The 22,970-nt window shown below is 37.6% G+C and overlaps 1 protein-coding gene across 4 annotated transcripts in view; it reads left to right on the forward strand.

Moving 5' to 3' along the window:
* The window catches only part of LOC149076770 (fatty-acid amide hydrolase 2-A-like), a 37,442-nt gene that overhangs the window by 9,271 nt on the left and 5,201 nt on the right, over positions 1-22,970 (forward strand). For 3 of the 4 annotated variants that reach the window (XM_089244431.1, XM_089244433.1, XM_089244434.1), the window contains exons 2-7: positions 5,567-5,765; positions 9,338-9,557; positions 12,656-12,865; positions 14,784-14,903; positions 15,909-16,063; positions 18,285-18,383. In XM_089244431.1, the coding sequence (XP_089100557.1) occupies positions 5,567-5,765; positions 9,338-9,557; positions 12,656-12,865; positions 14,784-14,903; positions 15,909-16,063; positions 18,285-18,383 (1,003 nt within the window). Of the gene's footprint in view, positions 1-2,607; positions 2,790-5,566; positions 5,766-9,337; positions 9,558-12,655; positions 12,866-14,783; positions 14,904-15,908; positions 16,064-18,284; positions 18,384-22,970 lie in introns of those variants that run through there. The other variant, XM_089244432.1, reaches the window with a different exon arrangement.

The following is a 22,970-nucleotide window of genomic DNA, read 5'->3' on the forward strand; positions in this document are numbered from 1 at the left end:
AATTTCTTAACCTATTCCTATGTTTGTTTACATCTACCGAATAGGTGAGTGAAATGAATGAAATATATTTTTATAGCATCCATTAATATTATATGGTCACAAACAGTGTTCGATTAATCGATTAAAATTTTTTGATTAACCAGTTAAAATTTTGATAGATTCCCAGCCTTATTTTTTTAATGCACGGTATGAGTCGCGAGCACAGACTAAAGATATATACTATTATTACTCTATGGTCGCGAGTAATTTGTGATTACTATAATGTGTCGTGAGTCTGCTGATATCTCTGTGGAGCACGAGACTTCTCCCTCCCAAGGTTGCGGCTATGTGGGCTCTAATCCGGGGACCCGGGACTATTTTTATCACTTTTTTTATTTTTTCACAATATAAATTCACTATAGAGCGAGGCCCGTGAAAAATTTGGGCTGAGGGCACGCCAAAGATACTAGCCCAGCCATGGCCTCCCACATTCTGGAGCAGGGCCCCTATGCTGGGATCTTTAGCGGGGGGCCCCCGACCAGACTTCCACTATAAACAAACATCCTTTGAATGTTTTTTTCAAACTTCGAGTGCTACCTACTAGTTAAACGTACATTTACCTCGTCACCATTCCTCTGAGAAATTTCTTACGATTGGTACATACCGAAACATGTGTTCTGAGTGTGAAACCTGGGGTCTTAGGCTGTCGGTAGCATGCCTATACACATCGGAACAACACTCAAGTAGCATTCCAAGTCTTCATTGGCAGTCACGTGTGTGTAGAAACGAACCCCCACTCCCATAAGCGATTCAAGCGCTTATGCAGGAGGGGGGAAACTTTACACCCGACAACTCTCAACCTCCTAAATGTGTTCTTCATGTCGGCGACTCTGGTGTAGCCCCTAACGTATTCTTGCTGTTATAGTTGTGAGTCTTTCATGTTCTACTGATGCTGTAATCTGGCTTCCACATTTTGAACTGAAAATGACGGATGCCTTAATTTCCGTATTATGTAAGTATCGTGTTGAATGCCTGCTTGCTCTCTGCAGAGAGACTTTTTCAAATGATAGAACAGAATGCTATGGTAAATTTCAGTGTAATAAAATCAGGTTGACCATATTTGAGAAGTAAAATACAGGAAATCAGTTGGGATAAATACGGGAAGATAGAGAGAGAAAGTCACGGGATATTGGACTAATTTTCACACAAAAAAAGATGGCAATTAGGGTAAAACTGCCGATCTATTGCTGAAATCACCGAAACATTGTCAAAAATCAATGTCTTCTATTAACCTCCTCTAAGCTTCAAAGCCTTCACTGAGGGAGGAAAATATAACGTTATCCTGAAAAAAGTAGCATATTATATTCATATATTCATAGTTATCACAATTACTTAATATTTCGTTATCAAGTCATGAAATTATCTATATCCACGATTATAGTAGACAAAAATTCACGTTAACTTCGAGTGGTTGAAATAAACACCACTGTCTACTCAAGGAAATATATAGTCCTCCAACCACGAGATGAGATTTGGCTACGGCACGTCATGTCACGTCAAACGATTCTATTTTATCCTAGAAGGACATGCCAATCGTGAAAGCTCAGTCACTGATGAACTTTTCTCGATGTGCAATCGTTTTACCAAAAACAAAGTTGAATAAAATCATCCGACGTGACGTGACATGGTCGGAGGACTATATATGGACCTTATCTCTGGATGTTATGCCAAAGTGAACTCGGAAAAAAAAGTCATCTGGTCTCCACCGGGAATCGAACTCCGGTCTTCTTGGAGAAAAATGTCTATTTAAATAAACATTTTTTTTTTCTCCAGGCTTTTTCTTAGCCCTAACGGCTAAGAAACTACTGGTTGTTTCTACCGTTGTAGGCCTGTTCCTCTCTGTGGACTGGCAGTATTTTTCAAAGGGGAGATGAGTCCCTGCCTACTTTACGGCATGTCAAATCCAGTCATATCGTCACACGGCAATTTCCAATCAGAGGAGTTGGGTGCATACAATTATTCAGTCATTACACTTCACTCACAGTTAGAAAAATTGATGGCGGATCGCAGCACTACACATAACAAGCATTAATAAGAAACAAACTTCACGTTAGGTTCGCAACACGTACACTCCGGCATGTAAAAATTCGTTAGAAATTCCGTAGAGGAATGTGTACAAGATGTATGTACAGTTAAGTATTGGAGAGTCAAGTGGGAAATGAAAGCGTCATCTACCGGTGGTCACCCCACGCTCAGTAGATGATGAATTTGTTTTCGATGTTCTTCCCCAGGATTCAAACCTGTTGACCATGACGGAGTCCCTATTGGTGGAAGACGAGCATCTTACCACTGCACCACTAGGGCGCATGAGTCCCTACGCGGCAAATCCTCAAAAATATCTCATTTTTGTCAGCCCCTTGCACCCCCCCCCCTCCCCCCGTCTCTTGAGGCCCCCCATGCGTCAAAACGGAACTACATAACATCCAGAAAAGATATCTCTGATTTTTGGATCAATCAAAAGATCTCTTGATTTGTTGGGCTGAATGAAAAAACCGTCTCACTATCAACACTGTCAGCTGTTCCGAGTTTTATGATAGGGGGAAAAAAGACAGTCAAAGCCGACCGTATGAGCTTCCGCTTCCGTCACAACAACAACAACAACAGTTTTCTGTGTATCTTCGAATTTAATTAGTGTGTGGGATTAATTGTATTAAAATGGTTGCGTAACAGGTGCGCGGTGTCACGCCCCGTTACCTGCTCGTGCCGCAACTAATAAAGGAAGTGACGATCTCGCCACTGGAAATGGGCAGGTACGCACTACGTTATGCCGCCTTTATTTGAAACGCGATTGCGGTGCCTTCGTCTTGGAAATCATTTATGTCTGGCAACAACACAATGGCAATCACGTATATCGTTGCACTTTTATTGTTCACAAAAATTGCCAAATTTTTTCCTCTTTTCACAAAATCAATTCCTGTAACAAATTTTCTTAATTAATTGCTCAGTTTTGGTTCTCAAACATGGAAATCAATTTTCTTGGACTTTATATTTTATTAAAAAATCATTTCCATCATGTAGTTGATATGAACAGCCCTGCAACTGGGGGGGCGCCAAAATGCCTGCTTGTCCCGGCTGACCAAGTTAAGGCCCTGGATGTGGAGGTTATTGTATAGATTTGTACGGGGTGTCCCAAAATGGATCAATGGTTTTTGGAATAGGATAGCGAGAAAACGGTGATAGATATTAAAGATATTCTTGCGAAATGTAAATGTACGAATTTAGGGTTTTTTTTTATTTATTTACTTTTGGGTTGCGTTAATTTTCACCAACAGATCCCTAGTAGCGCACTATATCGTTAGTATATTAGGCCAGTAGCAGTGCAATGTTGCCAATGTCATAATGATACCAGTCTGATATGCTAACGATATATTGTTATAGTGTGATACTGGAGATGGGGCTGCAGTACGTGAGGCATACACACAAGTGCTGATCTGGGGGAGAAGTGATCACCGCTCCCAAGAACCCAAGTAATATGGGGTAAATTTGTCTGTCCCATTAAATACGGAAAGATCTGATTCACCTATGCCATAAGTCACTTCTCTGACACATCATCCTCGATCTGCCTGTCACTACACCACTTGCAGATGAAGACATCTGCCACCTCTTCATTTGCAGCTTAAGATATCTGCCTTTGCTCAGGTGCGGATTCAGAGGGATTGGGTGGAAACGATTGCCCCTCCTAAGAGTCAAATAATATGCGCAAATTTGTCTGTCCTGGAAAATGGGATAATTCAACAAATGAAATGATTCAATGAACTTACACAATTCACTCCTCCCTACCCATCTTCCTAGATTGGCACTTGTCCAGAGGAAGTTATCGCCCTACCCGAGAACCAAATAATGTTGGCGGGGGGGGGGGGGAATTTGTCCTGTAAAATATGAGATGATCCGATGCACCTACGCACAAAAAGGCTGGGTTCACACTGGATTGATATATATTCACTGTTGAAGATATCTGCCTTTGCTCTGGATCCAGCAAAGGGGGGTGGGGGCGATGGGAGCAACCACCTCTCTCAAAGCCAAATAAAATAGGAAAATTTGTCTCGTAAAATGCAGGAAAATCGAACAAACACAATCTGCCCCTCCCGCTAAATTCTGGATCCGCGCCTGCATGTATAGAGGCCAGTGAGTGCAAGTAGTGCAAATGCATTTGGGAGTTTGTCGATGAGAAGCATACAACGATTCTATATTATCAAAGTGAAAATTGTTTTGGAACACCATTGATTGGGTGAAACTGAGAGTACAATATAGTAACAAGAAGGTGCTTCCAGAGCAAATTTAATGCCAAGAATGGTCCACACATTCAAATACAAAAATACAGTTCAATAAATTCAAACAAATTGGTAGTTGCAGATGATTTCGCAGGTAAGGTTGGATAGCTGCAGTCTGTCACAACTGTAGCAAACATTTATGCCTTTCAGAACCTTACCACAGCATGTCAGAAGAGATCGGTCCGCAAAACTGCAGCTGCATGCTCATCGAACACTGAAGATGCCAATACATTTAATACTACTAAACCACGCATGCCAAACTACAAATGTGAAGTTTGTTTTTGCGTAATGAACACACTTAATACTACAAAATTGCTTCTAAATTTTCCCGTAAAAGCTCCAGACACTACACTTCTGGCAGTTTTGTGAGATAAGAGACAGACTTTTGTTAACGAAATGCTGAAATTAGTCATCAATAGCAGTATTGATGCAAATTGCATATAGTTTTACAACAAAGCGCATTTTCATTTGGACTGTTATGTACATAAACAGAATTAGGGGATCTGGGGAAACCAGCAATCCTCGTATGTGTGCATTACACTTCAGTCATCAAACTGATGGCACATGGCGTCACCACACACAACAAACATTACGCATAAACAAACTTCATGCCAGGTTTATAACAAGTACACGCACATTTCAGCATGTACCAATTCTTCAGAGGTTCTGCAGAGGTGCATGTGTGGTTTAGTAGTAGTAGGTGTATTCAAAACACTTCAGACACCCCCTAGCAAGAAAGGGGGGGGGGGCAAGGTTGCCATTTGGCTCTCATATAATGAAGGGGAGTTGTTAAAGACACATTCACTGGAATATTCTCACATTCCATTATGTATCAATTTAATTATTTGTTAGAGGAGCAGGGTTTAAGCTACGGTCACATTTTTTGCAAAATGTGAAAGAAAATCGTTGAATAAAAAAGAAGTAGTAGCCACTTTCGCAAAAATTCATACAGGAGGTACAAAACGAGTAGACATCCAACCATCATTCATTACATTAGCATTGTAGCATTTTGCTAAAGCTTTTCCCCCCATTTTCGCTTTTTTGCGAAAGGAATTTTTTATCCAGCTTAAACCCTGTAGAGGAGGCGCAACTACCCAGAGCCAACGAGTTCTGGCTCCATTTGGAGTTGTGCCAAATTTTAAAAATGGGTTTGATTTGATTAGAATTTTTTTTTACTAAATGTGTATATTTCTAAGCTGTACTGATTATGTTAATTAACAAATCAGGACTAATCTTGTATTTTTTTCTCTCCGCAGAATGGAGCCGCGAAGGCCAGCATCATGGAAAACGTTTGTATATCGCATCCTGGGGAAAATCCATCACACTTTCCATATGCTGCTCCACATGGTGTTCAAGGTTGCAAATTGCGGCAAGAAAGAAGAATTGCCTGCCGTCAGCAACTTGCTTCTCCTAACACCTGCAACTAGCCTGGCCATGAAAATTCGGAAAAAGAAGGCAAGCGTCCATCACCCTAGAATTATTGAGATTTAAATGGGCTTTAGCTTAAATGAAAAACTAATGGTGAAGAGCTTCCAGAGGTGGGTACATGCCACTGTTCATACTTGTCAGGGAACTCTTCTTGCTCTCGCTGGTGCTCGTGTGGCCCGAGTCCACACTTTTCGCCGTTACCCATGTGCCTTCAGCTTGAAAAGATTTCATCATCCGTAAAAAAAAACAAGCAGCCAGCTGATAAGGATAACTACCGCTAAACCGCCCATGCATCTTGTAAATATTCTTCTGAGAAATTTCTAACCAATTGGTGCAAATCTGAATGTGTAATGCATGTGTTCTGTACCTGTAGGACTGAGTACTGGGAGGGGGGGGGGGGGGTAAACTGCCCAACGGCTGCAAATTTCTGGAAGGAGCAAAAAACAAAGTTTTAGAATTTTTCAACTAAGAGGTGGCAAAATCACATTTTCCACCACCCCTCTCCCCCACACACACACAAACCCCTAGTTACTGGCCTGTTTGTACCTAACATGAAGTTTGTTTCTGAGGAATATCTGTATATGTGTTTATGAAGCGCTGGCATCAGCCCTCCAAATTTGGAAGCAAATAGCTCAGCAGGCTATTTTGCCTGTTTTTACATGTTGTACGCCTGATTGCTCTCTGTTAACAAACGGGTCTATTTCAAATGGAAAATCAGCTTGCATTTGAGCCTTAAAATTAAAAAACCACAGAAAGCCAACTTCAGCCAATCACAATTATGTCAGAGCTGGGATTCAAATCTGAATCTGCATGATACGAGTTCGTGATGCTCGAACGATTTCATAGCAACATGATACAAGTTCTTCGTGATGCCCGAACGATTTCATAGCAACTTGCTAAGTAATAAATGATTTATGGTTTTGCATTGTCCGCATAACCTAAGAGGCTTGACACAAACCTCTGATGTACTGACAGCAGGTGGAGCATTACAAGCTGCCAATTCATCAGGCATGAGTTGTGTAACAAACCCCATAATTTGTTATTCTGTCTACACTATGCCCATGCTCTGCAAATCACTTGAGTACAGACAAGAATGAAGTTTGCTTCACCCAACTGTGAAGAACATGATCAGCTACTGCATCATGTGGTGAATGGCATTCAAATTTGATTAATTCAAAAGCAAAAAAAGTTCTAATTTTCTGAAATTTCAATTATCCAATGCATCAATGTGCAGTAAAACCCCTCTTAACAGGATATAGAATATAGTCACCCCCTCGTTACAAGTCACCCCTCTTTTACAGATGAATTTTTTTATCGTACCGGTGATCGCAAAAGCAAGGTTTTGCTGTAGTATGAATATACTTTATCATGAAAAAATTAAAAAAAAATTTGATTCATAGAATTAAAGTTCTGATTTTCGAGCTTTAACAGGCATGGCCCCTACAAGGGTAGAGCTGGCTGGGTTTCAACCCTGGGCTGGAACGATTCTTTACTATACAGTGTTATCTCAATTATCTATCTAATTATCTATATTATGTTAACTCAATTATCTGGGTCGATAGTGGGAAAGATGAACATGGAAAATTGAAAAACATGATTAAACCGCCAGGGATAACAAAACATGATTTAAAATAACAAAATTGGGAAAAAAAGTATTTATGTATTTCTCAAATGACTATCCCCTGTGTATATACTTACATCATCTGTGTGAAAAAATTTAATTAGAAAATTACACTTATCAAATGACAGCCCCACTAGTTTACACAGCCACTTAATTTACTGTTTCACACATTGCTGGCAGAAACACAGTAAAACCTTGATAACCCAGGCTAATGTTGGTTGGGAAGGTGATCACAGATAACCAAAGACACAGTTACCTTTTTCCGGTCAGCCATTCTGCACAGTTATAAAAAGTGCTACGAGAATGACACAAACAAGGAATATTGCTTGTCAGGCCGATGAGCTATGCGTTCACTTGACCACATCATTGGCTGAGATACGAGCAGTGCCGTCTTAACGCATGGGCCCACCCGGGCACGGCCCGGGGGCCTCATGAGAAGAGGGGCCTCACGAAAGTTAGAACTGGTTGAAATTTTCAAGAATTTTCCATGTGGGGCCTGAGAAAAATCACTTGGCCTGGGGGCCCATAGTGTTATTAAGACGGCCCTGGATACGAGCCCCCATTTCCAGCGTCAAAGGTGGAATCGTCTGATCGAATGTATCATATGGGTATACATGAATTTACATCATCATTCCCCCCTCCCCAGACTTTCAAGTCTCTTCGCCTATGGATCGCATTCAAATTTATACCATCCTTGTGACTTATCTTTCATTTACAAAAAACATTTTTCGACTAACTTGCTGGCATTTTCTATAATTGGCTGTAAATCTTTAAGTGACAATGTCCAGTTCTTGTGTGTGCATATGGGGGCTGCGGTTTCAATGTGTTGACATGGGAGTTCAGCTCTGAGAATAGCAATGGGGGCAGTTTTGTAAAAGAATGACAAAATATCCAGTTTTACGGATTGTAAATATTTATTTTCACCACAACCTTCACAAAATCTTGCATAAGAAAATGGAAAAAAATTAAAACAGACAGATGAAAACTGAACATGAAATTGGGATTTTCGTTTCACAGTTATCCACTTCCCAGTTAATCCATGCACAGATAATCAAGGTTCTGTCGTATGTTTTTTTACATTATAAATTCACAATTATGGGGGAGGGGGGATCTGTATAAGATCCCAGCCTAAAGGCCCTGCTGCAGGATAAGGGCATAATGTCAATAGCATTATTATTTTTTTTTTTTTAGCATGGCTGTAGCTTCTGCAAGTGTTGGAATAAGGATCTTTGTTGCTTTCTTAGATTTGTTTTTATTCTGTTTGTGGGAAGTTCCAATGTGACTTTATTCTATATTTCTTTTCTATGTCTACATCCATGAGTTGACCACAATTTTTTTTAGAGCGGAACAAGGATGTGTGTGAACCTTGTTTGAGCATGGTGAACAATATTATATTGATATTCCAATATAAATGAACAATGATGCTAGAGAGACATGCATCTTCAACACTTTTCGCTAGAAAAGTCAATAGAATTTCAGTACTCCAGCTTTTAAGCATTCTTTCTGTAGAGAAAATTCCCACACACCCACACAAACGTTACTTCCTGAGTAGGTGCATTTGTATCTGCCATTGTGTGGATGATAATGAAGTCATCCAGGATCTGGTAAAACTCCAACTGCAGTGGGAAGACAACAGCCAATGTGTGAAACTGGTAACGAGATTGTTGCTCAAAACAAAAAAAAATTCACATTTCTTTTATTGAATTTTTTTTTTTTTTTTTTTGTTTAAATGCAGGTTGCATGTTATATTCTGAAAAAGATCAGTAAAACATAAAATGAAGGAAAGGGTGACCAAATTAAAAGTCAAAATTGTAACAGACTTCCGTTTTGGTGGCATTTTGCAGGGGTGGGGGGGGGGGGGCACTGAATTTCATTCCAGCCATGATATGTTTGTCTATATATCCATTCAATTTACGATGTAAAACGTGTTTTTGTTTTAATTTTTCATGTGGATTTTGAACACTAATTTCTATTTCAGATGAAAAGTGCAGATATAGTTGGGGCGTACATTGCTAGGATAAAAGAGATCAATCCTTACATCAATGCTTTAGTGGCTGACCAGTTTGATGCGGCTCTTGAGAAAGCCCATGAAATCGATAGATTCATCGAAAGTGGGACGAAGACTGAGGAGCAAATGGAAACAGATACTCCATTTTTGGGTGTACCTTTCTCTTCCAAAGAATTGATTGCTGTTTCCGGTGAGTGTAGAACAATTGCAACATTTGTTCCATGATAATTCTATTAGGCTACTTTATTAGTGAATCATTTAAATTAGCATGGAATAGTCTTGCACCTTAGTAGTAATACTGCATGTATAATACAGACATTTTTCGAACTCTGAAAATAAATTAGATGCCCTGATTTGTTGATTGAGTCCCATTTCTCCCTCCACATGGATTTTAAATGACTTTGAGGATATGATTTCATAAGCAAGGTTACCGCCAAATTGTTATTTAATTGTAATTCATTTATTTTTTTTATTTTGTCTTTACATTCGAACCAAACAGAGAGCCAAGGCTCTGTCATCATTCCGCAATTCAGCTAGTCCATGCCAAAAACAGAAATAAGGAAATAATAGAAAACCATAATTTGAAAGCATAGCAAATAAAAAGCATAAAAATTTATCAGGGAAAATTGAAAATCTTCCACATAGATATTAAGAAAGATTCAAAATAATTTTGAAACCTAGTCTTGCTCGTGTGTGTGGGCCTTTAAGGCTTATCAAAATCTTTCTTGCGGGAAGAAAGCATACGAGACCCCCTTCCCTATAGGGTTCGAGATGTTTGGTTCCTTCAATATATCCTATTTAAATTTGAGGTCACTAAATTATATGGCACGCTGCACCAATTTCTTTTCGCTCAACAATTCAAGGGATTCTACAGTAAGCCAAGACCAATTTTACATCAGTGATGTATACAAATTGCATTGCATTATACATTATTTTGTGCATGTTTGTTATCTGGACATCCATTGGCAAGGTTTTTTCACTTTTGAAATATAGATGGCAGCACTGAAAAATCAAACACAACACTAGATATGCACTCGATATATAGTGTTAGAGCTTAGTGTTAGTGCTTACACTTCCGGTACAACTCACTAGGTAGTAAATTGCCATGGCGATAGACCTAAATTGTGCTCGGTTGGAAAGAAGGCAAGGTTTTTTCCCCCAACTGGTGCTTTTTAGGGAGCCTGGCTACAAATTCAACATGCGAGCCATCATGTTTGTTGTCTTATAAATATTTAGATAGCTTTGACCAGTGGTAAAAGAAAGATGCTGTGGTTGTCGAGTGGTTATAGTGACAGACTTGCATCGTAAGGTCCTGGGTTCGAACTCCTCCTTCGACGCAGTGGTGGTCGGCTGAAGTTGGTTTTCTGTGGTTCACAACTTCGAGGTGCGAATGCAAGCTGATCTCCCCATTAAAAAGTCTCACCACAGAGAGCACAGGCCTACAATGGCAAAGTCATCAAACATTACACTTCACTCATAGTTCGAAAAATATGTGGTAGAATGCAGCACTATAATAAGCATTACACAGGGACAAGCTTCACGTTAGGTTCACAGCACTGGGACACACATTCCAACATGTACGAATTTGTTAGAAGTTCCGCAGAGTAATGGACAAGGTGCATGTGTGGTTTAGTAGTGGTAAAAAAATATGTGAATTTGCTGCCATCTATGATTTAGACAAGGGCGTAGCCAGGGGGGGGGGACTTGGGGGTCTGGTCCCCCCCCCCCCCCCCGAAATGTGAGAAAATGACCGAAAAAAGGGAAAAAGATGGCCAAATCCATTGTTCTGTCACTTTGGTCCCCCCCCCCGGAATGAAAGTGGTCCCCCCCCCCCCCGAACGAAATTTCTGGCTACGCCCCTGGATTTAGAAATAGTAATAGTTGATAGCTTTTCGTTTGCTTTCAAATAATTGATAGTTAAATTTCTGTGTAGATGGCAGCAAAAGCTGCTGTATTTTGACGTAAGAGATACCTATGTTTGGAAGGGCAATAGCCAATATCACTTTTAGGCAATGTGGGTCTGGGTTCTTCATGGCTCCAACGCATTTTGGCATATACTTCAAATTGCATTTGTACTAAGCTGACCATGTTTCCTTGGAGATATACAAGAGCTTGGGATCTCAAATGTGGAAAAACATGGACAATTGCTTATTGCCACCAAAAATGATGCCCAGAAGTGAACAAAACAGCTAATTACAATGGAAATTCCCTAAAAAAATTAAAAGGAGGAGATGGACTTGAAGGTCTGGGGGGGGGGGTTGGAGATTATGATGATCATGTCAATACATATATGTATACACATATACATATAGGTCACCCATACACGTCTTTTATGTTACCCCCCCCCCCTGTAACTTCGTCGATAGTTTAGTAATTAATGCTTTTGCTCTTTTGAAATTTTTTACTGCTGACTGGAATATTTATCAAATCAATGTGCTATCTTCATCTTGTTATCGCCATGTTTAATTCTTGGTGTCACCGGCATCTTAGCTTGCTTGCGCTCCTGCACATTAGTTAAATATACATCCTTGACTCATTCATTTTATCATTAATGAACATTCTCCAATCTGATGAGAAAATGCTTCAACTTTGAACAGACGTCTATCCGTCTATCTCCTACTAGCGGAAGAAAGCCTTGTGTTTTTGCCCAAAACATGCCACCTAGTGATTGACACAAAAGTTGGTTGTTGGAGAATAAGTAGCCTAAAAAGATGAAGGTAGTACATTGATTCGATAAACATTCAAGTTGGCAATAAAAAATTTTTAACAAGCTAAAACACTAATGGTGGAGATACGAAGGGGGGGGGGGGGGAAGGGCAACACAAAAGATGTATCCAAATATAATGTTCTGTCATTCTTGTGTTGTCCACACGTGTCGTCAAGGAACCAAAACTGGTACCAATTTGGTATCAACCTCACACGGAATCATACCCAACTTTACACTTATGCACTTACACTTATTATTATCAGTCGATGAGTTTCTATCAGCTGACTGACTTTTTAACAGACATCTCCTCATAATGCCAACCACTACTGATAGAAAAATTTTGAAAATAAAATTAACTTGTACCCAGGATGGCTCCTTTACCCCAAGGAAGTATTTTTATTAACAGCAACTGCAAAAACCTGATCAGTTTCTATTGGAAATGTTTATTTTAAATCTTTGAAGCATTTCTCATGCAATGTGAAAAGGTAGAAATGAAGAAAATGCGTTAGTTATGAGTGTGTGTGTGTGGGGGGGGGGGGGAGAATGTATACATGTTTCATCAAACTTTTTTCATAATTTAGGGATGCCAGTGACTGGTGGACTTGTTGTCAGGAAGAACATTCTTGCTGATAAGGATGCTGAAGTTGTAAAACTCATGAAAGAAGCTGGAGCAATACCCTTGGGAGTCACAAACATCAGTGAAATGGCGATGTGGATAGAATCTCACAATAAGGTGTATGGGCGTACCATGAACCCACATGACTTGAGCAGATCTGCTGGAGGAAGCAGTGGTGAGAAAATTGTTGTTTTTTTTTTGGGGGGTGGGCAATTGTTTTCATTGTTTTTTTTTTTTTTGGGGGGGGCATTATATAATTTTGCTGAAAATAAATATTTGTGCAAGGAGAAAAAAAAAAATTGGCATTTTTATTTTGCTTCTTGACTACCGTGAGCCAAGAACCAACTCAAGAATGTTATCCTATTCAATTGCTACAAGTAGTGGAAATCGATCTAAAAATAGGACACTTTATCTCTAATGCAGATAAAGCAATGCATGTTCTATAATTGAAGGGTGCAGCCGAAAAATTGTCAGTGGTTTTTTTTCTGAAACTTTAAAGGAGGCACAATAAAAGTCATCACTGAATTAGGGGAACACTTATTTTTTGTAACATAGACCCTTATTGTAAAACGCCTATTGCCTATGTGGAAAGATAACTAAAGAAAACAATGAATGGAATGGCAGCATAGCAATGACATTTGTTGGTTTCTGTGGGAACTTGCTTAAGGAACATGTAACAGAAGCTACATAGAACATTATTCAGTCAAAAACTGGATTTCACAAAAAAGTAACATAGACCATTATTCAGCCTAACCTTTCCATTAATTGCCATACATAACAAAAATTCTAAATTCACTCAAAACAAGAAGTCATTCATAACGAAAAGTTTTCACGTTATTGTGACCTCTTGTTATAACACATTTTTTCTCATCTTATTTGCCGTACATCAGTGACGGAAAGTTCTGGAAAACCGAAAAGTGGTTGCTTTATGACACAAGTAGTCTACTATTTTTTTTATGTAGCCAAGTTATTTTTTACATTATCTGTACATCTGTGCCATTTGCAAACAGCAATGCTCTATATCAATGCAACAAAATAAATAATAATAGCGCAGCCAGTGAGTCTAACAGATATCTTTCAATGTTGAAAATCATAGTGTAGGTTCAGCAGTTGTCATCAGCAATCATTTATTGCAAATCATGAAAACTTATACTCTTCTTTCAATATTATATTTTAAGTTAAGCGATAAATGGCAGCATCAATATCCATGGGAGTTTTTTTCCATGCGGTCAGAAGTAAGGCGTGATAACCTGTAAACTAACCATCTCCTTTCTTACAAAGTACAAAAGACTGAATATGCTAAGCAGAGATGATGAATTTTGGAAAGAATCTTTACTGGAGGTTATCGACTTACTGCCCCCCCTTCACAAACGGTCCACTATGCATGTATCCCTTGCAGAGACGTTTGTTTTCTTTCTGAAATTCTTCATCTCTGCTAGTTCCCGTTTATTCAAACTATATGAACAGCAAAAAAGTGGCATTGTTTCACTCTGCATCTCTTTTCTCCCTTCCCACTGTCCTAACTACCAATGCTTTTTCTTCCAGCACTTGACTCTCACATGTCAAAACGTATTATGTGTGGGATGGCCATATGACCCGTGTTTTACCAGACACATTTTTTTTTCAATTAATGCTTTTGAAAATATTTCTGTTTTAATTTTGTGAAACTTGTGTGATTAATAGTGATTCAATGACATTAAGTTGGTGTCAAATCCATTTGAAGCGTTAAATTAATTACTTTAAATTTCCTAGGGAAAAATGCTCCCCCAAATCAGAATATGCTGAAAACTGTGATGTACATAAATCTGGGAAGAATTTTAAGAAAAGTGTAGAAAACACTATTATAGGAATTTTTACTGCAAGAACATTTCCAGTCAGTTAAGAGCTCATTGCAGAACATTGCAAAACATTCTGCTTTGGGGGAAATGCAGCCTTGTGCCTGCTAGAAGTCATCTCTGATGCTTGTATACCCACTCACAAAAAACTTTATTGTGTCAATCAATCAGGTTTTAAAATTATTTTATCTACATGAAATATACCTCGTTATTATCTATCTATATATATATATATTTATTTAATTTATGTTTGCACAGGTGGTGAAGGTGCCCTAGTTGCAGCAGCTGGTTCTGTGATTGGATTGGGAAATGATATTGCTGGTAGCATTCGAATACCATCTAGTTTCAATGGAATATTTGGGCATAAACCAACTGCAGGCATGTAAAACACACATGGTTTATTCAGCTTGTTTTTCAGTCTTGAATGGTTGTTTCATATTTTGTGATATATCTACTAATTGGTTTAATTATAAATATATCTGTGTAAGCCAGAGGTAAAGGGCACCTTGTCACAAAAAAGAAATTTTACAGGAGAGCCATTTAAAAAAAATTTTTTTTTTTTTGGTATGTATTTCTATGGAGCTTGCTTGTTTTATAAAGTGCATATCTCTGTTATTTATTAAAATAGGACTTAGTTTCTCTTATATCTATGTGTACTTTTGTGTAGTGTAACAAAAGTACTACAAATTAATAGTGTTATCTCAATATAGACGAAAATGAACATGGTACCCTTTACTTCCGGCATACTGCTATATACAGTCCATTATAATGACAGTTCAACCACAAGGAAAATTTTTGACATAACAGACTTCTCTTTATAACCATATTTCCGCTATTTTGCTATATCAGACTTTTACTGTATATTGTACACTAGCTATAATATCCAGCGCTGCCCAGACTTTCTTCAGTCACTGGGAGGATTGAAAAAGTGACAAAACATTATGAAAGAATAAACTATTATACTTAGGCCACAATACTAGCAGCATTAAAGAAGTGACAAACCATTGTAAAGGCATATGTATGTCCAAACCTCATTACTAGGAAACCATGGTTACCAAAGTAAACATTCTGAAAGTGATTGTTGAGGCCTAGGAACCATTGTTGCCCGACAGTTTTTTTTGCCCATTTCGGGCATTTGCCCAGCTCTGACAAACTTTTAAAGTAGCCTATCTTTCAAGTCGGGTCCTGTTTGGTATATATATGCAAAATTTGGTGATGATAGATCTAAAATTGTAAATTTGTATAGAGAACACACACACAAAATCAATTTTATATATATAGACGTATAAATAGATTTATAAAAATCCCATGCAATTTGAATGAGAAATGAGAAATATGTTTTTGCACTTGTGTTTTATCAAGTCCTTTTCTTTTTATCATTAGGTATCGTATCGAATACAGGTACACACATGACTGTCAATGAAGACTTGGAATGCTACTTGAGTGTTGGTCCGATGTGTAGGTACGCTACTGACATGCTACCGATGATGAAAATTCTTTCTCACAAAAATAAAGAGAATTTGAGGCTCGATGTTCCTGTAAGTTATATGTCTCGTTTAAGTGCATATCTTTGGTACAGTCTGATCTAGTTATAATGAGCAGGAGTACAATAAAGTTCTTCAGCGTCCCCTGGATTTTTTATCAAATGCCTGTGTTATTTTCATTACTTATAGCTAAAACTGGTTTTGGAAATACACATATAATGAAATTTCAACAATCATTTTCCTTCCTTAGAGTGCATTATACTGTACAATACTCAGTCAGACCTAACTCATATAATAGCTTGTAATCAATGACATTGCCCGCCAGCATTGGCAACATACAGAGAAATACATATTAATAGCAGTGAGATGAGTTAGGTCTGACTGTCCATTTGTACATTCTTATTCTGCATGACACCTCTTCTGATACAAGAAAATGATTGATCGCTTTCATTTTTCCCAGAGACCTGTTGAATTTCTTTTCCAAAATTCAATTCCACATTGTATCTAGAGAGTTGTCAGTATCTTGCGTGAGTGGCATCATATCTCTGAACATTTTTTGTACTATTTTTGAGCTGTGAAATCATCTTTGTGCTTTTCTTTTTAAATCTTATTTTACTAGCCGGTAACCGTGTTTTAAAGAATTGGTTGGCCTCAGCCAATCAAAATAGATTATGTTCAACTATATATACTACAACTTATTATTTTTTCAACTTGTTATTCTTAGATTTTTGTGTTGCTTCCTGTACAGATAGAGGACAGTTTGTAAATAAGTGTGCAATACTGTGGGGCGGCTCACACCAGAGCAATGAAAATTTAAAAATATGAAATGAATAAATATTTCTTAAAATTGAAACAAAAAATTTTAAAAGAATAATAATGTGTTCTAATTAAAGAAATAATAATAATAATAGTATTTCTTTGAAGAGTGTGTTAAAGTATCAACAATATTTGCTGAAATTAAAAATCGAAAATGTATTGGTTAAATAGAAAAAGTATGTGTTAATGAATAGGAGCAATATGCCTTAAAGCACTCAGTATGTGCAGATTTCTCGACGTGTTGAATCCTGAAGTAAGAGTCACCAAACATCATCACAACAGGACACTCCAAAGATGAGTCATCACCAGCAGTAGATCGTCTCCGAAGAGCAATCGCATGACCTAGTATAACCAATAGGAGCCTCAGAATGACATGCTGTATGGGAAGAAAATACCCAAAGAATAGCGTTTTTGGAACAGTTGAGTAAGAACGGCAACTTAGCGAGGATGAGGAAGTTAGTGCATCTTAACGGGGTCACTGTAAACCCTGCTCTTTATCGTTCGATTGAAAAGTAAAAGGTAAATTCCTTGCCTGAATCCAATTAAATGTAGTCTCATCTGGAGAATATCGCCCATTTCATGTCAGCAAATCACTTTAATTATGGTGGTAAACGTCACTTATTTCTCAAGCCAACGAATAGCTTTAATCATGGTGCACATATCGTCATATCAACTGATCCCATCTTCATGCCTACTGCAATACTACTGGGAGATCAGTGCCTTTCTCAAGTCAACAAATGACTTTAATCATGATGGAAATCTTATCATGTCAACTGACGCCATAGCCGTGCATACAGTAGTATCATAGTACCACCGGGAGATTGACGCCCTTCACAAGTCAGCAAATGACTCTCATTTGTGTGTGGAACTCTCCTCCTCCAGAAATCGGCGCAGTTTTGAAGATCTGCTCCACTGGCTGTCCAAAGCAAAATTTGTTTCAGTTTGGCCTAGCACGAAGGTTCTGCAGGTCAGTAAATCTATGTGTGTGCAGGGCACATAGCTCATTTTTACCAGAGTCGTCCGATGCATGTCAGGAATCACCTAGCTGAAACAGTTAAGTTTTCTTGATTTTTTTTTGGGGGGGGGGGCACTGTCATTCAATAGAGTAATTTCTCTAAGTCAGGTACACCTGTTATCAAAATGTTATGTTTTTTTATTCATTTTTATTTTATAAAAGTAGATTGAGTAAATAATATGCAATATGTGAAACCCTTTTCAAATATTCAAAAAAAAATTAAATGCATATTCAATAGTAACAGAAAAAAATAAATGTCCCCTTTATAATACTCATGGACTGACTCTTGGTCACTCAATGTGTTCGAGTTTTGATAGTTAATTTTCTTTTCACAGCTTTCTTTTTTCATCCCCTTTTCACTGCCACCTAATTCGAACCTGAGTGTTTATGGACTCTCAGTTTAAGTGCACGTAAAGTGATAATTTTACGTCATTTATTTTGTAGGTGAATCTTGAAGAGCTGAAAATATTTTACATGGAATGTGCTGGTGATTTTGGATGCTTCAGTAGAGTTCAACCAGATATCAAAGATGCTTTAGCAAAAGTATTTCTGTTTATCATTACCATTTTATAAAATTATTTTTATCACTTTGTCACTCAATTGTCATTTTATGCATATAAGGGATAGTTAGTCCAGGCTTTTTAGTTAAGAATTATTCTCAGAATATGTTATTCTTCTTTCACTTTAGTCCAGAGCCGCCCTTAGGAGTGTGTGTCAGGTGTGGTATAACCTGGCCTGCGTTTTGGGGCCCGGTGATTCATTCATTCTGAATTTTCATTAATTCTGAAACTATTTCCTTCATTTGCTGAATGCTTTCGAATCCCCTCTCTCACAGGATAAAAAAATCTGGGCTAAGGGACCCAGCTATTATTTTCACACTGGACCTCGTGCCTGGTAAGAGCGCCCTGCTTTGGTTCAAACCCGTTGGACCAATACCATTTAACTATTTGAGTCAGAAAAAGGCTTTGAATATATGTTTAGAAGATTTCAATGAAAACCACCAAGCACCATATTTCTTGGAATGTCTTCCACAGCACACTTGCATTTTAAAAATTAATTTTACAGCTTCTAGACTTGTGTTTATTTCATTTTTATTTCTAGATAAACTAACAGGAAAAAATATAAGCATTTTCAACTTTCTGACCCATTTGTAACATAAAAATGGTTATTAACAGTGTCATTTCACAACTTCAGCCTGTTCATAACAGACACAGATTCCTATGGGGAAAAACACGAGGAAAACTGCTTCATATGCTGCTTACTATTTTACATGCTTCATATTTTAGCTTAGCTGTTAGAAAGAGCTGCATTTTACCATATACACTTGTAAAAATACTCTTTCTAACAAGTAAAATAATAGCAACCTTTTCAACAAGGACAGTAATACACTGACTTATGCTACCCTGAGTTACACAATTTTTTTGTGAAAAATTCACATTTTTCAAATTCAAGTGTAATCACTGGATAAACAAACTTCACGGAAGATTCACTATATGTACACGCACATTCCAACATGTGTCAATGTGTTAGAAGTTCCGCAGAGGAATATGGATGAGGTGCATTTCTGATTTAGTAGTGCAGCTGGGTATTTGTTGAAGAATAAAACTTTCTATATATTTTTAAACTTTCTATATATTTTTAAACTTTCTATATATTTTTAAACTTTCTATATATTTTTAAACTTTCTATATATTTTTAAACTTTCTATATATTTTTAAACTTTCTGTAAGTGGGTTAGTGATTTTTAAACAATTTTCATACATAGTAGCCATCATATTTTCCTTTCTCTTAGAATTGAATGTTTTTATTTAATCTGCACTTTTTATAATAGAGTTGAACCTTATTAATGCCAAAATACTTACTCCAAGACTTCCAGGGTGAAATTTATGGGTGTGAGGGGTTTTTGGTGCTCTAGATCCTGGACAAGTGACAACCCAAATACTTTCTTTGCTTTTATATGACCACTCTCGAAGAATTACTTGATATTTATAGGGAGGTCTTGACTGCAAGTCCACGGGGGTGGCGAATTCAAGGAATGAGTGGGTCAAGAGAATTAGTAGAATTGAAGACGGATGGCATTATTTGTACACCCCCACAGGTTGTAAAACTACTAGAGTGAGGGACTAGGTCAGTGTGCGACCAAACAAAAAAAGGTGGACTTCTTAAAAGTTTGTGAGCATAGGAGGGACCCTCCTATACGTGTGTATTTTTGGAAATGATCAAGATAGCATGTGAGCATGGCAGTGACCAAAACAGTACACAAGCATGTGAGTGATCAAAAGAGTAACTTGAAAACATGAACGCATTTACAGGGTGGGACAATGGGGGATATAATACTGGGCAGCAAACAGGAGGAATGAGTGGGCAAGAAAATTAGAATAGAATTATTATTATTATTAGAGTAGAAGGGCAGCTGAATTTGTGCCGCCCACAAGCGTCAAAACCATAAACCTACCTTTGGGGGAACCAAACTGCACACTTGCCCATGTGTAATAGAGTCCATTCTTATTTTGTCCCCAGGCCCTACCCCTAAGTTTTCAACATTTTTGTTGTCAAGATGTCTCAAAAGTGTGACAGCATGTGGTGTCGTGACTTTTTATAATTCCAAAATTTCAAAAATTTATATTTATAAACAAAAGCCTAGGCTGCCGCTCAGGGAAACCATACTCCTTGCACCCTTGCTTAAGGCACCCCTGAGCATACCACTGTTTGCACCGATTTCAGGAAATATGGACTTTTTCAAGAACTGGTTGCGGCTGTGAGGCAACTTAGATTTTATGTAGCCATCATTATGAGAACAAGTTTTTACTTTGCATTTAGTACACTCTGCAGAAATAACTGTTTTTGATTGTAATTTCCACCAAAAGATAGGTGTTTTACCAAATTTTGGCCTCAATCAACTGGTATTTATATGTCTTTGTGTGCGAAACCATACTCAGATTTATGCAGTTATCATCGATCCCACTATCGATCCACCTATCGCTTAACTCTGGTGTATTACTGTATTCCAAATCATGTGAAAAGCATCACACTCACTGAAGCAGAAGACGCTGTGAATGATTGTTTCACTACTTTCAAAATATTCACATATTTTCATCTGGATCAGTAGTTTGCCACCTTTTTTAGATCATGTCCCCCCCCCCCCTCCCGCCGTAATCCTGAGGTCCCCATGGTAAAAAAAATTCCCCTGCTGTGTAAAAACTTTTTTCCTTTACATCTTTAAATATTGCAATCCAGAAGCTCTTTGCTCCTCTCCCTAGTTCTGTCCCTTTTTCCCTATAAATTGAAGTTCTTGTTATTCAAAAAGAACCTATTCATGTTGAGTGTTGAGGCAGCCAAAAAGTTTTTACTTAGTTTAAAGCAGCTGTTCTTTATCGCAGGACTTTGGAGAGACTTTAAGAGGGTCTGTGAGCTTGGATGAGATAACAATTAACTTATTGTTTTTATATTGCTACATACAGAATATTATTTTGTAAAGGTGTCCCTGGCTTGCATATTTCTTTTTTTTATTGGCTCAGTGAACTTCATCTCACTGGCAACAAATTGTCCGTGGAACACAGAACAATAAGTAGTCTTGGTCAACCAGTCAGCTGTCCAATTAATTTCTCCCTTTTCCTTTCCTCTTTTAAAAGTTTAAAGGTAATGGAATGAACTTTTGAACTAATATAAAATTAGTAGAAGTTCTGCAAAGTCTTAACAAAAACTCATTTTCATATTCCATCCCTAAAAAAACAAATTGCCCACTTTGGGGGCATGAGCCCCACATTGAGAATCACTGGTCTAGATCGAAAAATTGGTGCTGGTCAAAGGTCTAAATCAGGTGGTAAAATTATTCATTACCCCCCCCCCCTCCATTAAAAAGAATCGCTAATTTTTCCCAGGCTCCTTGTTCTTACACATAATAAATTAATAACTAATAAATACTTTTGAATTTTGGAGAATCAGTGACAGTTTTTTTCCAATGATTTTCATTGACTGAGGTACTTATTCCAAAAACACAATAATTAACCATAATCTACTCACACTAAGTTATTTCCGAGCCCTGCTTGTACACGTTTTAGAGATGGGTCTAACCTTTTCTGAACATAAGTCACTCCACATGGGATATAGTTTTTGGGCTATTTATTTTTTTCTTCTGATTCATTAAATATACTACACTAGTAGTTGTGTCGCAAGAGTAGGTTAATAAAGATTTTAAAATAGTTACTGTTCCCCCCACCTCCAAAAAATTTATCATGGCTTCTTAAAGCAGTGTTTTGCAGCTACTTCAAATATTTTCAAGCTTTTATTATTGTTTTTAGTCTCAAGTATTCAAGTTCATTTATATGATGTCAATATTGAGATAAATTTAGGTATACAGTGAAAATAATTTTTATAACAATACCGTCTATAACAGGGGTGGCGAACAGCTGACCCATGGGCAGCATGTGGCCCGTGACAAGGTAAAAGTACCGTGAAAAAATTAAATGTGATCATTATCTGAACTATCAGTTCCAACAGCAGATTTCTTGATTAACAAACTGCTTATAAACTTCTTATTTCTAGTGATGAAAATAATTTAATAACTAACTAATTAATTCAATTAATAATGGAGCGGCTTATACATCGAATTTGCACCACTCATGTTACCCGCGACGCTATAGCTGACCATTATGTTGGCCCGCGAATAGAAAGAAGTTGGCCACCTCTGGTCTATAACAGTAATTGCCTATATAAGAATATTACTCCCTAGTCCTGATGCCCTTTCCATATTGTTAATATATTTCATCCATAACAATAATTATTTACAACTATACATTTTTTCTCTGGTCCCTCGAGTATCGTTATATAGGGGTTTAACTATAATTTAAGAAAAAATTCAAATCACACATACTCGTTCATAACAAAATCAAACATGGCTGATTGAATAGGAAATTAAAAATTTGTGTACCACATGCCCTTAATACATGTATGCATGTGGTGTAATATGGTAGGGTGCTGTTTAATCCTTTAAATGATATTTTTTTCCCCTAGCTGATAATTTTTTTCATAGTTACTGACACATAGAAAGCCTGAAAAATCATTGAAAAAAAAATCTATTTTACATTGTACTGGTTATACAGCTTCGTACAGAGGGTGTAAATTTGCATT

The sequence above is a fragment of the Pholcus phalangioides genome, unplaced genomic scaffold, assembly GCF_987345545.1.
Source record: "Pholcus phalangioides strain wild (caught in Gottingen) unplaced genomic scaffold, Ppha-v1.0 ptg000015l_1, whole genome shotgun sequence".
In the NCBI taxonomy this organism is placed as follows: Eukaryota; Metazoa; Arthropoda; class Arachnida; order Araneae; family Pholcidae; genus Pholcus; species Pholcus phalangioides.